Here is a 17,700-nt window from a genome sequence, read left to right as displayed (position 1 = left end):
TAGCAATAACTTTTTTTTTAGAACACAAGCTCCATACGATTAAGCAATATCAAGCTCTATTGAAGTATGCAATTTAACTTTGGGGAAAGTTCTCTGTGCAAAAAAAAAAAAAAAAAAAAAAAAAACAAGTCAATACTAACATCCCATTTAGCAACGAAGTGAACAACGGTATTACCTGATCTCTTGACATGACTACAATTAAAAGAAACAAAGGAAGAGCCAGCATTAACTATATCCTTGTAGAACAGTAGACGAGGAAGATAGGAGAAGCTCCATTATGCTCCTTCGAAACCGCGTTCACCACATTCAAAGCATCACATTCTAGCCAAACACTCTGCCACCAAACCATCGAGCCAAACTTACCACACAGCTAGCTGCAACAGCTTTAGCCATATTTGCACAGACCATCATGACAACGGACGTAGTGTAGCAGCCAGCAAGTATACTACTATTAGACTCGGGCGAATTACATTCCCTAAGCCCACACCACCACTTTGATATACACTACAAGAAATTATTTCAAAGAGGGCAATATTTATCAATCAAGGAGGGCAATTAGCTATTTGCCTTGTCTAATAGTATCAAAAAAGACAAATAAAATTCCCCCTTTTTGATAATAAATAAGAAGACAATTTTATCATTTTGCCCTATTTGATATCACCTAAAAGGGCAATATTATATTTGCCCTCTATAATATTACCTAATAAAACAACTTCATAAATTTGCCCTTTTAAAAGACACCTACTAAGGCAATTTATTTGTTTGATATCTTTGAAAAAATTAAAGGACAATTGAAACATTTTGCCCTCTTTAAAATATATTTAAAAAGGCAATTTATCTAATTTTGTCCTATTTGAAATTAACTAAGAGGGCAAAATAATATAAAGTATTTGTCTTCATTAAAAAAAATAAAGTATTTGTCCTCCATAACTTTTTAAAAGTGGCAAAATATTTACTGTAGCAATCAAAATATTCATAATCTCTCCCCCCTCAAAAAAAAAAATATTCATAATCTCTCTCTGAAAGCATCAGCAAGTAATAGAGGGAGGAACCTGAAAAATTAGCAATCAGTCAAAACTCTCTCTCTCATCTTATGGAGCTTCAATTATCTCGTCAATGGCGGCCTCTGAGACAGTCAATGTATCATCTTCTAGACAAGCTTGCGGAAATGTACTTGCTGTTTTCATCCTCATATTGATCGGAGTTCTCGCTTTCTCGATCCGTCTCTTCTCTGTAACTTCTTATATTTCCTTATTCATTCTTCTATTTGTAGATCTAATCGTAATTAGGTTATACAAATTCGACGATTTGAAGCTATGATTTGTTGAATTCTGTTTGATTTTCAATTTTTGAGATACTAATTTCAAATGCATTGTGATTCTGGTCTGGATTTTGTGTTTGCAGGTCATCAAGTACGAGAGCGTCATTCATGAATTCGATCCGTATTTCAATTATCGAGTTACTCAGGTTTTCAATCTAATTTTCATGCTGAAATATTATTTTTTCCGTCGAATTCTGAAATTACAGTACTTTCTACAATTTGGACTTGCGGATTTTTGCATTTTTTTTAGGTTTATGTGTCTTTTAAACATAATGATTTGTTGAAGATGCTGAATTTTGCAAGTTTGGTTATTAGGTGTTAGATAGTCAGCGGATAACAAGTGTTAGGGTTAATTTTCTGTTTATTTTGCTTCCATTTTTTTTCCCCTGCGCCTTTCATATTATCAACATTTCCACATTTTTTTCCCCTGTACTGCTTTGAAATGTTAATTTCTACAGAAATGTGTAGTACAAAGATACACTATTTACTGTTGTGTTCTAATCATATCATATCAAATTAGCGACGAAATTTGAGGTAATTACAGAGACACCAAACTCATACATATGGTCTAGATATTTGAGGTCTTAGACTCTTAGTGTGTTTATTGATTTGATTTAATATAGAGATATGGTCAAGGGTTCCTTGAGATTTTCTTATCTCTGATTATGAGTTTTGTTAACTAATACCACTCTAATTATTAGTTATCTTTTGCTGTTTACTAAAAAAGTTTAATGTAAACATATATCCCCTCCATTCCATGAATAACTAGCTAATTGTTTACACAACATAGAGATTATCTCAGACGGGATAAATTTGAATGTATGGTGAGAAGAGTTTGTATGACTTAGAAAATCATTAGTGCTTTGGCAAGAAAAGGTAGTTTCGGATATCTAGAACATAATGTATGGTGAGAAGAGTTTGTATGACTTAGAAAATCATTAGTGCTTTGGCAAGCTGATGTGCTTTTTGGTAGTTTCGAATATCTAGAATATTTAAGAATATAATATTATGAGTTGTATATTTTATTATTACTATTATTGGGGGGTTGTGCTAGCGGAGGAGGTTGACAGGGGGGTGCAGGCTGTGTAGGTGGGAGGTACTGCAGGGAGTGCAGGGGGCTTAATTTTCACAAATGCATCTCATCACGTGACTGTTGGTGCTCTTGTCGTCAACCACAAGAAAGAGGTACTTAGTTATAACAGATGATGCTTAATTTTCACTACTTCAGCAGAAAATAATACTCTTTAGTACTTGTTCTGTCTTTGTTGCTTATAGCTGGAGAGTTTAACAACCTATTTGGTAGACGGTAACAAATATTTAATCTAAGGGGTAGTAATCACATAGCCATATAAATGAGCATGTCTGCATATATGATGCCTCGAAGTTGTGTGTATAACTTTGTTGCACTTCGCACATATGACTATGTATATGATGTTGTAGGTACTAGTGGTTCAAGAGAAGAATGGAATGTTAAGAGGAAAGGGAGTGTGGAAGTTCCCTATCGGAACGATCAACGAGGTTGGCTTTAGGTACCTTCCTTAGCTTACATAAGTTACCTTATAGTCAGTTAGTTATTGACAATTTAACTGAAAATCTTCGGGGTGAGGACATTTGTGCTGCGGCTGTGCGAGAAGTTAAAGAGAAATGGGTAAGAACTGAACTTACAAGTTTCTCAGAATATCCCTTTAACTTACTTTCTTGCCATTAATTGTTACTTCAATTTGCGCAGATTGAAACTAAATTTGTGGAAATGCTGACATTCAGGTAGAAATGGGATTTTCACCCTACCTAGCTCTCTGCTCTTTACATGATTATCTTACAAAGTTGCCATAGTTTTTCTCACCGAAGACTAGTTAAGAAGGAAGAAAACAGATGTATACCATCTAATATACCAGATTTTAACTTCATGATCTTGTTTATATCAACAGAGAACACCACATGGCATTTTTCGAAAAGTCGGATCTTTTCTTTGTATGTTTGCTGCCCTTGTCCTTCAACATCCAAGTTCAGGAATCAGAAATTGAGGCAGCTCAGGTAACTTCATTAACTAATTCTTAAGCTATAAAGATTGCTAATAATTGTATACCTTGACTATTACTCCCTTCGTTTCAAAAAGTCGTTGGTAATGTATTCTCCTTTTTCTTTGTTATAGGTGCCATGTGCCATGGAGGTACTATTGTGACGGAATCTCCTTCGACATATATCTTTTTGTTTTGCAGTTTATCAGCACATGACAACTTTGGCTCGAAACTAGTCGGAATTGTTATTAAATGATTGTAGAAATGTTAGTTCACTTGAGCATTTTCGATGAGTTCACTTTTGATCCTTTTATTTACATGTGTTTAGATGAATAAATTGTTTTAGTATATGTTGTTGCACTATCTCAGTAAACATTATGTGAATATGATTTTGTTAAAATTTTAGTAAAACAGTATAATAATATTTTTTCCCTTGGTATTACCATGGTGTTATGTAGAATAATGTATGAGGTTTATCTCTCAACTTATATTATTAGATTGATTTTCAATGCATAATGGTTTTTAGATAATGACTAGCAATGCTTGACAAAGTAAAAAGAGGGCAATATTTTAGTTTTGCCCTGCTTGATAAAGTACAAAGAAGGCAATATTTTATTTTTGCCCCGCTTGATAAAGTATAAATTGGGCAATATCTTATTTTTGCCCTGTTTGTTGTAGATCAAATAACGACAATTGTGTTTGTCTTCCTTGTTTTTGAGCAAAGGGGCAAAAGTATTGCCCTTTCTGATGATCATAGAGGGCAACTTTATTTGCCTTAGTTGATGAAGCAAAGAGGGCAAAATTTTTTGCCCTTTTTTTATTTGGATCAAAGAGGGCCAAAACATGAGTTTTGCCCTTGAAACCTAATACAACGGGGCTACAAGGGCAATGGAAGGGCAATTTTAAAATTGTCCTCGTAGCCTATGAAGGCAAAATTTGGATCAAAGAGGGCAATTTTAATTGCCCTCCTTGAAGCTGTTTGTTGTAGTGATATGTGAGCTTCCACATTGATTTTCACCCACCCTTCAAATGGTTCAACCCAAAGCTGTAGCCGAACTACAGGAGGTGAGCGAACTGCGCGCCATGACGTGCCCCTTGTAGAGTTGTACTATCGTAGTCCTTAAAATCATCCACAAGCTTATAAAAACCAGTTGCTAACATTGGAGGGTAGAAATAGCATCTTCAAGAATGGCCTTATTTCTAAACATCCAAGCATTCCGTGAGAAAGTTGCAAAATGGCATAAATCATCCTTATCAAGCTTCCTAACCACCCATAAAAATCGATCAAAAGGTGAAGTAGGATTAGGAGCATCCAAAAAAAACTAAACCATAAAAAGCACTTTGCATCCGAATGTCATGAATATGGGGACAATCAAACAGAGAGTGAATAATTGTTTCCTCATTTGCACCATATATGTCACTATTCAGAGGGAGTAGTGTCAAGTGTGGTAATGTTGTAATTGCTCTGCCACAACAAGACTTCCCTTACAAGCTCTCCAAATGAAGTGACTTAGTTTAGGTGGCCCATCCAAATCCCAAACACATTTCTTTATAGTATGTTAATTCTCGCGCGGTCCAAGCGTAAGAGACCAAGAGAGATCATGCCTAAACTTCCCAAATTTATAACCCGACTGTTGCAACACAAGGTGACACTCAAGAAGGGGGGTTGAATTGAGTGACAAAATCTAATCGATTTTCGCAAAACTTCTGTTATGGCACTGTGCCAGGCAGTGTGCAAAACACTCGTAAATCTTTGATTTGAGTTTTTGCGAAAATTAAAACGAAAACTATATGAAATAAATCTATCAAACACAAGATATAACGTGGTTCAATCTCACCTCTGAGATCTACATCCACACGAACCAAACTCCTTTTTTTTTGAATCTTAAAATATCAACCTCTTGGTACAATAAGACTTCCCCACTACTAACCCTAGTAGTACTCCCAACACTTAACTCTAAGTGTTGCGACTCTCTATAATGTAGAAATTAAAGAAAGAAAAGATCCTCAAACATGTGCTTCTTAGTCAAGCAAATTAGAGGACAATTACAATCGTAGAATAGTTACTCAAACTAACTCGAACTGTGCTATACTCTGTGCCTTAGGAAATTGTTTTCAGTTCTTAGTATTTCCAATTTTTCTCTCTGAAAACGTGAGTTATGAGAATGAATTATAAGCCCTTTTATAGTACATGCCCTGGTCGAAATTCCTTCAAAATATATTTATCGTTTACTCCTTAATTTAAGGGATAAACCTTTCTTCTTAGAAAATAACCTTTATCCTTTTTCATCTTTATTTATCTTCAATTCTAAAAAGATAAGTTCTCCTTAAATCAATGTTTATCTATATCTTTAAGAACCAATAGATTTTCTTTTTATCTCATACTCTTTTATTATCTCAAATTCTTTTTTCCAAAAATAATTTTCGAAAATCTAATTTTTTATAAAACTGTTTTACTCGGTTTTGATAAAACTTATTTCACTCGTTTTTTTTTCAAAAATACGTTGTAGTTAAAACTCTTTTCTAAATCATTTTTATTTAAACTTTATTTTCGAAAATATTTTTCCTTTTATATAAATAATTAAAATTAACATAATTATTTATTTCCTTAACTATAAGAAAATAATAATTATCCTAATTTTATATTTCTATATTTGTCACATAATATATCACCTGGTTCAAGTACATTACACTTTGCATAAAGTAACTAAACTTAGGAATATAAACTTGGACTTCAATCTTGATTCTTCATTTCTTCAGAGTCTTCATTTATTTTTTCATTTCTCATACATCTGTCACAAACTTTCATACCATAACATATTATATTATTTTTTATCATCAAAACTTAACATACACAAGCACAACAAATTCTCCCTTTTGATGATAATAAACCATGAATATAATATCATTAAATAATCACTTTTTCTCCCTCAAGATATGTATTCCCCCTTAACATGTGCATGCATATATTATTCCCTTTATCATTTATTCATACATTAGATTAATAACATCAATTTGCATACCACCACAAGCTCATATTTTATATTCAATCCACTTATCATAACATGAAATATCTTACTGACACAAGTAGAATATTATATGTCCCTAAGCTCATATTTTATATTCAATCCACTTATCATAACATGAAATATCTTACTGACACAAGTAGAATATTATATGTCCCTTTTCCCCCTTTTGACATATTCAAAAAGCACTAAAAGACAAAAAACATCCACACTATCATAACATTCTAAAATAAGACAAATTGCTCAACAAACCAGTTGGGGATGCTGGTGCTACAAACATTATGAATTCACAATCAACACAATATCCAAAAACATCCATAAAGTATCACAAACCAGTTGGAAAATAGAAGTTTGAAAATCACAAGGCTTAGCAAAATAAATCCTCAAAGTATAACAAGGATCAATGATGGGAAGGTTTGAGAAGGATGGATAATGCAGACATGATTTGTCGGTGCTGCTGTGCCACTAGCCTGTCACGTGTCCGCTTATGGGCCAATAATTGTTGGAGCTGTTTTTTCACTTGTCCAACCTCATCCTGCATCTTCAGACATCCCACACAAGCCTCCTTTGGTTGAAACACTAAGAAGTCTTTCTTTAACAATTCTCCGCCCATCACAACAAGAATATCACCCTTTTCCGTCCGCCAAATTCGGACGCTAAAAACGCGGGATCGGACGCTAAAGAGATTAGCGTCCGTCAACGGACGCTAAAAGACTGATGCAAAACCCTTGGTCGCTAATTCTTCAATTAGCGTCCCCCAAGCGGACGCTAAAAATTTAGCATCTGCATTTTGACATTTAGCGTCCGATTCTAATGTCGGACGCTAATTAGCGTCCGATTATAAGACGCTAATATGTTTGTTTGATTTTTTTAAAGTTGGACGCTAATGTTGGTGTTTCCGTTTCTGGTTTTTTTCTTTGTTCTTTTTATTTTTTCTGCTTTCATTGTTGATGTATGACAATGTCTGCTGTTTTGTCTTTTTTTTTTTACTCACTTATAACTTTTGCTTTTTCCGTTGTTGCTTTTTAAAATTCACTCTTAATTATTATAAAAGTGGTTAAATACCAATAATACAAACCAATTATAAGCTAAACAAGTACAAACAAATGAGAAATGAAATATATTCATTTAAATATAAAAATACTTATACAATATATTGGAAAATATCCCATAATAATACAATCTGAAACAAGAAACTTAAAAAATTACACTCCAACTTCAATATTGCATATACAAGAATCCATAATTGATCTGGAGCTCAAATCCAACTCTGATCTTGAAGAAATCCAACTTTAAATCAGGAACAAACCCTGAAGATCTTCTATCTGCAGCAAACATGTAGAACAAAATCAAAATATTTTCCCAAAAATAACCCCTAAATCGATTTTAAAAACTTTATACAAAATGTTTTCCAAAAAAAACGAAAAAAAGGAAAAAAAAAGAAAGAAAAACTGATTCCCAAAAAATGAAAAAAAAAGAAAAATTGATTCCAAAAAAACGAAACATTGAACACCAAAGAATGAAAAATTGAACGCATAAAAACGAAAACAAAAAAACGAAAATAAAAAGTTTAAAAATCAGAAAACGAAAACCATTATGAGAAAAACAAAATTAAAAACCCAGATCCATAACCCATAACCAACCAAGAAATGAACCAAGATCTATAACCCACAAACCCAAAAATTTATCTAAAATGGACAAAATCAAAAAACAAAAATCAAAAAATCGATAAAAAAAGATAAATAAAAAAATGAAAATCAATGAAAAAACGAAAATAAAATCAGAAAAATGAAAAAAATCCAAAATCAAAAACCAGAAACGGAAACAAAACAAAAAAAATAACCCACTTACCTTCAAATCGAAGCGGCGGAGTATGGGGACAAAGCGGGGCGGTTGTGTTTCCAGATCTAGAATAGAGAAAAAAAAGAAGAGAATAAATAGATGAGAGAGAGAGAGATGAGAGATAAATCTGGGTGGGTTGAGTGAATAAAGAGAGAGAAAATGAAGGGAATGAGAGAGAGTGAGATAAATCTGATGGAGGAGAGATATGAGAGAGAGGACAAGGGAGGTGAGAGAGTATAAGGGAGGTGAGAGAATGAAAGGTGAGATAGAGAATGAGGGTTGACTTTGATTCTGATATATGAGTTTATTTAGCTTCGCTAGGCCGCTAATTAGCGTCCGTCCGACAGATGTTAAATTTTAGATAGCGGACGCTAATTAGCGTCCGCTCTAAAAACGGATGTTAATTTTCGAAAAACATACGCTAATTAGCATCCGTTCCGAAAACGGATGCTAATTTTCGAAAAACGCCGAAAACGGATGCTAATTTTTGAAAAACGGACGCTAATTAGCGTCCGCTCCAAAAACGGATGCTAATTTTTGAAAGACGGATGCTGATTGAGGCGGACGGTAAATTCAGACGCTAAAAGCGCGGATTCTTGTTGTGCATGATACATAACTCCAGCTGAATGAGCATACCATCGCTCATTATATCTCGGCAGCTCACTCCTTTTGAAGGAGTCAAAACATCATAAGCCTTAAAAATGCGAGTGAGCCACAAACCATAAGGACAATAGTGTGGAGAAGGTGGCAGATGCTTCATATGTTGAAGCATGAGATGCGGTAAACTAACAGGATGTCCGTGGGATAACAACCACATCACAACTTGTTCCATAATCATACAATCACCTCGATTTTCAATTCGAGGAAGGTTGGTTTTAGTTATGAGGCTTCAAAGAAGCTTGTTCTTGGCCGAAAGTAATGAAGTAGGGAAGATTTCTACGTGAGGCAAAGGTTGGTCAGAAAGCGTGCCACTAATGGTAGCATTATCTACCTCAGGCACAAAGAGCCAAGTCTGGCTAGTGTAATCCATGAACCCCATATATGGAACCCCTAAAATCTGGGCAAGATTATCAACAGTCAGGTGAATTTCAATGGCATTAACAGTGTTCGTAAGTTCCAAGTTTTTATTCACAACCAAGGTTTGATAAAATTCCCTAACCTCTAACTCATAAATAGCATCATTGAAAGAAAGTAACGATAACCAACCTTGGGTTTGGAGAAAGTCGAATAAGAACTTAAACTCTGGCTTAGATATCCAAGATTCCGGAAAAACACGTCCGGACAGAACTTTAATTCCGGTGGAGGAGGCAGAAGAGCGTTGCCATTTGGACGTTGATGTGGCAGAGGAAGACGGACCTGTAGCAGCGGAAGGTTTTCGTTTTTGGGTTGAGGGCGTTCCGGCAGGCACAGCAGATGGTGACGATGGTGGAGTAGGTGCCGGAGTTTTGCGGGTTGAGGGTTTTCGAACATACGGTTTTTCAGGTGGGGGTTTTGAGACGGTGGTTTTTTTGCGTTTGAAGGGTTTTGAGACGGAAGGTGGCGGAGAGGGAGTAGGTGCTTTTGGGGGAGAATGGGTTGGAGACGGCAGTGGTGAAATGGAAGAAGAGAAGGAGGGGGACTTCTTAAAAAACCGACGAGTGGTTTTGTATTTCACCATTTTTGGAGTTTTGCAATTGAGAGATAATTTGAGAGAGAAGGTGGGAAGTGAGAGGTTGAACTGAGGCACGGGTTTGGGTTTGGAGGGAGTTGTTTGAGCTGGGCCTGGGCTAAGTTGTACCATGCACTATTTTTAACCCAGCCCTGGATCCACACTATTTTTAAAAAAAAAATTCAATAATTTTTGAAATTTTTTTTTCAGGCTAGCAAAGCAACATCATTGGATTTTATATAAACCCATTGTGACATATATGTGATAGTTATTGAATTTCATGAAGCAACTTAGGTATAGATTATCAAGACAGCATCCATAGCCTTTTATAGGAGTCTTGGCTTATGATAGAAATAATTTCTGACTTAGTTTAGGTAAAAATTTTGAGCTCATCTAAACATGTCAAGGTAGGTCAATAAAACATATAATTCAACTAAGTACCAGAAATCAATCCTAATGCTACTCTAAGTTTTTCTAATCTTTCACGAGCAAGTGGTTTGGTGAAAATATCAGCTATTTGGTACTTAGTACAAATAAACTGAAGGGTTATGTTACCTTTTTCGACATGACAACGTAAAAAATGATATTTCATTTCTATATGCTTAGTACGTGAATGTTGAACATGATTGTTTGAGATGTTAATTGCACTTGTATTATCACACATGATACACACATTATCAATCATAACACTGAAATCTCGAAGTTGTTGTCTTACCCACAATGCCTGTGCACAACATGATGCGGCTGCAACATATTCAGCTTCTGCAGTGGAGAGAGCCACAAAATTTTGTTTCTTGGAGGCCCACGATATCAAACATGGACCTAAAAAGGTGGTTGTTCCAGAGGTACTCTTCCTATGTACCAGAAATCCTGCAGATTTGTATCTGAAAAACCAATCAAGTCAAAAGTTCTTCCTTTAGGATACCATAGATACAAGTTATTAGTGCCTCTTAAATATCTAGGTATTCGTTTAATAGCTTTTAAGTGTGATTCTGGACAAGACTGAAATTTGACACAGAGGCATACACTATGCAGAATATCTGGCCGACTTGAAGTTAAGTAGAGAAGAGAGCCTATCATACCTCTGTAGATTGTTTCATCTACTTTCTTACCATTTTCGTCCAGATCTAACTTGATTGCAGTATGTACAGGTGTAGGGTAAGTTTTTGAGTCCTCCATACCATACTTTTTCAATAGCTGCTTCACATATTTTATTTGATGGATCATTATTCCATTCTCAAGTTTTTTGATTTGTAGACCTAGGAAGAAACTTAATTTCCCCATCATAGACATTTCAAATTCACTTTTCATCAATTCAGCAAAATAATGACATAACAATTCTGTAGTTGCCCCAAAGATAATATCATCAACATAAATTTGGACAACCAATAATTCTTCCCCCTTACTTTTCAGAAACAGTGTTCTATCTACTAATCCTCGTTTAAATCCATTTTCCATTAAAAATATAGATAAGCATTCATACCAAGCTTTAGGAGCTTACTTTAACCCATAAAGTGTCTTATCAAGTTTAAAAACATGGTTAGGAAAATTTGGATCAATGAAGCCAGGAGGTTGTTCAACATACACTGTTTCCTTTAAGTAGCCATTTAAGAAGGCAGATTTAACATCCATGTGAAATAATTTAATATTTTTAAAAGCAGTAAAGGATATCAAAATTCTAATAGCTTCTAAACGGGCCATTGGAGCAAATGTTTCATCATAGTCAATTCCCTCTTGCTGGTTGAAGCCTTGAAATACAAGTCTAGCTTTATTTCGAACAATCATCCCACTATCATCCAATTTGTTTCGAAAAACCCATTTTGTTCCAATAACTGATTGAGTAGTGGGACGAGGTTTTAACTGCCAAACTTCGTTTCTCTTAAACTGATTCAATTAATGTTGCATGGCAATAATCCAATCATGATCAATTAATGCAATTTATAGTTAGTAGGTTCAATTTCAGATATAAAAGCATTAAAGGCACAAAAATTATGAATAGATGAACGAGTTTGAACTCTCTTTGCAATGTCAATGAGTATTAAGTCAGTAGGATGTGAGCTTTGATGTTTCCATTTCTTTGGAGTGAAAGTTGCGTTCGATGGCCCAGTGCTATGCTCTGAGTGCTCACTAGTATTTTCGATTATTAGATTGCCTTGGAGTTCTGCATATTCTTCTAAGGTTTGACCTTCGGCAATTTTAGTTGCTTCTTCTGTATTTTGTTCACGCTCGTCACAGTTATTGTTTTGTTCCTCAGACTGTGCCATGCACTGTGCTCCAGGATCCGTTTCAGTTTTTTTTTTCAAATATAGTCCAATAGAGAAGTCTTCATCATTATCTCCCAGCACATCTTGGACATTTTATCAGTTTCATCAAATATGACATGAACACTCTCCTCCATACGCATTGTTATTTTATTGTTGTTATGGCTGATTTTTGTAGGATGATACTGACATAATGACATACTGACTTTGACACTAAGACGCGACGAGAAGACACGAAGACCAAGTCGTCTAAAACCCGTAACTGATTGTCCAAAAAAGGAAGGAGTTCGGCACGACATATATATTCAGCAAAGATAGCCGTTGATGGAAATAAATTACATAATGAAGGAAATAAGATCTTGTCATGGGAGCTTGGTTAGGAGGATCTCCTGTAATCAAGGGGGGCCTTAACATTGTAATTCTCTAGAAATTTAATAGAGCATTTATTCAGAAAAAGCCAAGAGAAAAAGATACGGCAAAGGACATACAAAAGAAAGATCAATGTCATTAGAATAGACTACTAGACATTCTGTCGTACTTAGAGAAGAAAAACTTAAGTTGTAAACGATCATCACACATCAGTAACGACGATCATTGATAGTAGATTGGTGGATCCATCTCCACCTGCGGTTTTTACCCACCTTCATTGGAGTTTTCCGCGTCACCATCTTTGTGTGTTTATCCCTTTGATCCCCTTTTTGCATTCATTCCTTGCATTGACATATACATAATCTGGTTAAAGTGTCCCTAACTTAAATTCTGTCGCGAGAAGCAAATTTTAGCATAAACAATTTGGCGCCCACCGTGGGGCATAACCAGATCAACTTATGTTCAAAATCCATCAAATGGGAGAAACACCAAGTCTCGATGATATGCAGAGGCTATACGACAAAATGAGGGCAGAGATGCTCGAAATGAAGTAGGCTAATGAACAACTAGCCACTGACTTCTCATCGTCGAAAGAAAAGATTCAAAAGCTGCAGGAGGAGTTGGCGTCATCCAAAGCCACAAAAGTTCGGCGTCGTGTCAATATGAATGACATCCCCATCATGCGGGACCTCTCTGATTCAGATAATGCCGAATCCGAAAACGACACATAGCTCGAAGACGAAGAACCCTCCAATGACGCGGAAGAGAATCTTGGTGGGGGAGAAGCAGATCCCATGGCGAAGCGCATGATCCTGATTGAAAGGCAGAATAGGCGTCTCATGAAGCTCATGTCCCAGCTCCCTGGAGCTGCAACGCCAAGCATCGTAGAGCATCCTGTCGGTTATGCAGAATATCCGTTCGTAGAGAGGATCTCGAAATCCGTACTCCCCAAGAAGCTGAATCTGCCCGTCCTTGTCGCTAATTATGATGGTTCGACCGACCTAGGCAAGCATGTGGCCCAGTACAAGCAGCGGATGTGGCAAGCGTCAATCCCTTGGCACCTGGTGGAAGCCTGCATGTGCAAGTCCTTCGGAGCCACCGTCACCGGTCCTGCCCTCAAATGGCTTGGATCCCTGAAGCCAGACAGTATTGGCAATTTTTTCACCCTCGTCAACAAGTTCTATGAGAAATTCGAAGGCAGTCGCAGCCTTGAAAAGCATACGAGCGACCTATATGGCGTCGTTCAAGGACCTAAAGAATCTAGTCGCGATTATTATAATCGCTTTAATAAAGAAATGATTAGCATTAAGGATCTGGATACTAAAATAGCTATTGAATGTTTCAGGAAAGGTCTAATTTTGCAATCAAAACTCTACAACCATCTGACGAAGTATCCATGTCAAATGTTCGAGGAAGTCAAGTCATGAGCATTAGCGCAGATGAGGTTGGAGGAAGACGATGCCATCTTCAATACCATATCAACGCGTCGTGCGCCAGAAAATCCTAACGACCGGAAGGCTTTCGTCCCCAAGAAGAATAACTGGCGAAACCATCCATACAGCCGTTCAAATCAGGTAAACAATGTTACTGACGTTGTCGATGATGCAGGTAATGACGCGAGGACAGAGTCACCATCCTTCCCAGATCTTGGCTCTTATGGATTTTCCGTCGATGTCGGAGGCGTCATAAATGCCTTAACCAAGATCGGGGCACCCGTCCGCTAGCCAAGGAAAAGTGACTGACCAAAGGCGCAAAAAGATCAAACGAAGTGGTGTCAATTCCATCATGATCACGGCCATAAGACGGAGGAGTGCATTGCGTTGCGATGCGAGGTTGCATTCATGCTCAACAAGGGACATCTCAAGGATCTCCTAAGCGACAAAGGCAAAGTATCATTCGAGAGAAACCCTGCGCAGTCCGTCCCGCCCGCGTCACCAACGAACGTAAAGGTAATTAATGTCATTTCTTGTGGATCAGACGTGTGTGGAGTAACATACTCCACAGCCAAAAGGCTAGCAAGAGAGGGTACTCCCTCGTCCGCCGTATTTAAATCTTGCAGGTCAACAGAAGAACGCAAACTGGAAGCAATGGCAATTACCTTCGACGATGATGACGTATGCGATGTAGAGCACCATGATGGACTACTCATATCCTTGATTGTCAATAATTGCTTGTTGAAGCGAGTATTGGTCGATGGGGGAAGCTCGGCTAATCTCCTATTCAAAAGCGCCCTCGAAGGTATGGGATTGTGTGATAAGGATATTACTATAAAATCTACTGTTTTAGTTGGTTTCAGCGGAGAAGCCCAACACACTGTCGGAGAGATCACACTGCCGACCAGATTCAATGTCGTGGATTGCCTGTCAGCATATAACACCATCCTCGGCACCCCATGGATCCACAAGATGAAGGTCGTCCCGTCTACCTATCATTAGACGTTGAAGTTCCCAACCAACTGGGGCGTCCAAGAAATAAAGGGCGAGCAGAAATTCACAAGAGAACGCTATAGCTCGTCGCTCAAACCTCCAAAGGCAGCCATGTAGTAATTAAAGGATGAATCAGCATCCGACACGCCCAGTGTGCAGGACGTGGATGAAGTGATGCTCGATCCGTCCACCCCCGATCATGTCGTTCGAATCGGAGCGACGCTGTCGCAAGAAATACGAGGTCAGTTGATTAATTTTTTAAAGGCTAATCAAGATTGTTTTGCTTGGTCCCATGAGGATATGACAGGAATCAGTCCCGACGTCATAACACATAAACTCAACGTCGATCCCGATTACAAGCCAGTAAAGCAAAAAAGACATAAATTCGCGCCTGAAAGGAACCCCATCAATGACGAAGTCCAAAAGCTGATCGACACTGGAAAAATCCGCGAAGTAAAATACCCAGACTGGCTGGCCAATGTCGTGGTCGTGAGCAAGAAAAACGGGAAGTGGAGAGTCTGCATAGACTTCACAGACTTGAACAAAGCATGTCCCAAGGATCCATTCCCGCTCCCTCATATTGACGCAATGGTTGACGTGACGGCAGGCCATGATCTCCTGACGTTCATGGACGCATATTCTGGGTACAATCAAATATTGATGTACCCGTACGATCAGGAAAAGGCAGCGTTCGTCACCAACAAAGGTATATATTGTTATAAGGTTATGTCTTTTGGTTTGAAAAATGCAGGCGTCACCTACCAACGATTGGTCAACCAGATGTTCAAAGACCAATTGGGCGACACCATGGAGGTATATATAGACGATATGCTCGTCAATCCAAACAAGCAAGCGACACGTCCAACATGTACGAAGCTTTCGACGTCCTGCGTAGGTATGGCATGAAATTAAACCCTACTAAGTGCACATTTGGAGTGTCTGCAGGAAAGTTCCTAGGATACGTCGTGACACAGCGAGAGATCGAAGCTAGCCCGGATCAAATAAAAGCCCTTATCAATATCCAATCTCCAAGGAACGTCAAAGTGGTGCAGAAGTTAACCGGTTGTGTGGCCGCGTTGAATCGCTTCATATCCCGGTCATCCGACATATGTCATTTATTCTATAACGTTCTGAAGAAGAATAAAGGTTTCGATTGGTCGCAGCAGCATGAAGACACGCTACAAGAACTCAAAAAATATCTAGCGTCACAACCATTATTGTCCAAGCCCAGCGACGGGGAGACATTGCAGCTTTATCTCACTGTGAGCAGTGTGTCCGTCAGTGCTGTCCTGACGCGAGAAGCAGAAAGTCAGCAGCTCCCAATCTATTACGGCAATAAGTCTCTGCTAGACGCAGAGACCAGGTATTCCTCATTGGAAAAACTCATTTTAGCCATAGTTGTTGCTGTTAAAAAATTAGGCACTATCTTGAGACGTATACTATTATTATTATGACTAACTATCCTATCAAGTCCGTCTTGCGACGCCCCGAATTAACAGGACGCATGAGTAAGTGGGAAATAACGCTCAGTGGGTAAGACATTTAGTTTCGCCCCAGAACAGCCATTAAGTCGCAAGCATTGGCAGATTTTGTGGCGGACTTTAGCCCAGAGCTAGAAAAGCTCGCAAACGACGAAGTCGCCAAAAATAACCATGTCGACCACGAACCTTGGGTATTTGTTGACGGATCTTCTAATTTCCGTGGCGCAGGTCTAGGAGTCGTGCTAAAGTCGCCACAAGGGGGCAAGGTAGTACGAGCCATTTGCTGCGAGTTCAGAGCGACGAACAATGAAGCCGAGTAGGAAGCACTTATAGCAGGAATAAAGTTAGCAGAAGACATGGGAGCGAAGGCGTTGAAAGTCTTCAGCGACTCATTGTTGATAGTTAGCCAAGTCAAGGGAGAATTTGCGGCAAAAGATTCTAAAATGGCTATGTACTTAGAAATAGCTCAGCGTAAGAGTAAAGTATTTAACCCATTTGACTTTTTGCAGATACCAAGAGATAGAATACACAGGCAGATGCGTTGGCCAACCTTGGATCCTCCTTAAGGGACATTTCATTCACTTTTGTCCCTATAGTTCATCTAGCAAACCCTGCAATTGCTAGAAGTGATGGCGAAATCGTCGCGAAAATGATTGAACGACTTCAAGACGACCGAGATGTCGTTAGTAACGCAAGCAACGTCGTAGCAACGAGCGACCTTGATATTGAGGAGGTAAGTGTCAGTTGGACAAAACTGTTTTCTGACTATCTTACTAACGATGTACTTCCAGCAGACAAGGCAGAGGCGCGCAGAATTCGGTTTAAAGCGTCACGATACGTGCTCATTCAAGGAGTGCTGTTCAAAAAATCTGTCGCAGGGCCCTACTTGCGTTGTTTAGAAAAAGATCAGTGGGGGTAAGTCTTAGAAGACATGTATGGAGGAACATGTGAAAATCATTCAGGAGGGCGTAGCTTGTCCAATAGAGCATTACGCATAGGATACTATTGGCCCACAATGAAGAAATTAGAGACGCGATAAGGTATGTTGCCAAGTGCGATTGTTGTCAACGACACGCAGGTATGACGCATAAACCTTGTGAGATTTTGCATCCTACTTTAACACCTTGGCCTTTCATGAAATGGGGCATGGACATAGTTGGCAAGTTACCTCCAGCCCCAGGTCAGAAGGTCTTTATGTTGGCACTAGCCGATTACTTTTCTAAGTGGATAGAAGCAGGTTCTTTTCAACAGGTACGTGACAAGGAAGTGATTTCTTTTGTATATACTAACATTATTTGCAGGTTTGGT

General features: G+C 38.1%; 2 protein-coding genes across 3 annotated transcripts; one reads left to right on the top strand and one right to left on the bottom strand.

Moving 5' to 3' along the window:
* Positions 1 to 2,413: 2,413 nt before the first annotated feature.
* Positions 2,414 to 3,563, top strand: LOC125498777 (nudix hydrolase 2-like; the record flags this gene model as incomplete). Its single annotated transcript, XM_057395716.1, has 5 exons — positions 2,414 to 2,506; positions 2,762 to 2,857; positions 3,051 to 3,085; positions 3,250 to 3,355; positions 3,474 to 3,563. Coding segments are annotated over 5 exons (360 nt in total), but the record flags the coding sequence as incomplete, so codon positions are not given.
* Positions 3,564 to 7,472: 3,909 nt separating this feature from the next.
* LOC125499027 (extensin-like) lies at positions 7,473 to 10,089 on the bottom strand. 2 transcript variants are annotated; one of them, XM_048647423.2, is made up of 3 exons: positions 9,414 to 10,089; positions 8,217 to 8,272; positions 7,473 to 7,690 (listed from the first exon to the last, which is right to left on the bottom strand). In XM_048647423.2, the coding sequence occupies exons 1-3, from the start codon at positions 9,985 to 9,987 to the stop codon at positions 7,658 to 7,660; spliced, it is 663 nt and encodes a 220-aa protein (XP_048503380.1). In that variant the 5' UTR covers positions 9,988 to 10,089; the 3' UTR covers positions 7,473 to 7,657. The 2 variants fall into 2 exon arrangements, with proteins under 2 accessions (XP_048503380.1, XP_048503379.1); XM_048647422.2 differs by lacking the exon at positions 8,217 to 8,272 and having other exon boundaries at positions 9,414 to 10,082.
* Positions 10,090 to 17,700: the final 7,611 nt, after the last annotated feature.

The sequence above is a fragment of the Beta vulgaris genome, chromosome 6 (genome assembly GCF_026745355.1).
Source record: "Beta vulgaris subsp. vulgaris cultivar EL10 chromosome 6, EL10.2, whole genome shotgun sequence".
NCBI classification, from domain to species: Eukaryota; Viridiplantae; Streptophyta; class Magnoliopsida; order Caryophyllales; family Amaranthaceae; genus Beta; species Beta vulgaris.
The sequence above is the reverse complement of the archived record's forward strand: the minus strand, read 5'-3'. Positions and strand labels throughout refer to the sequence as shown.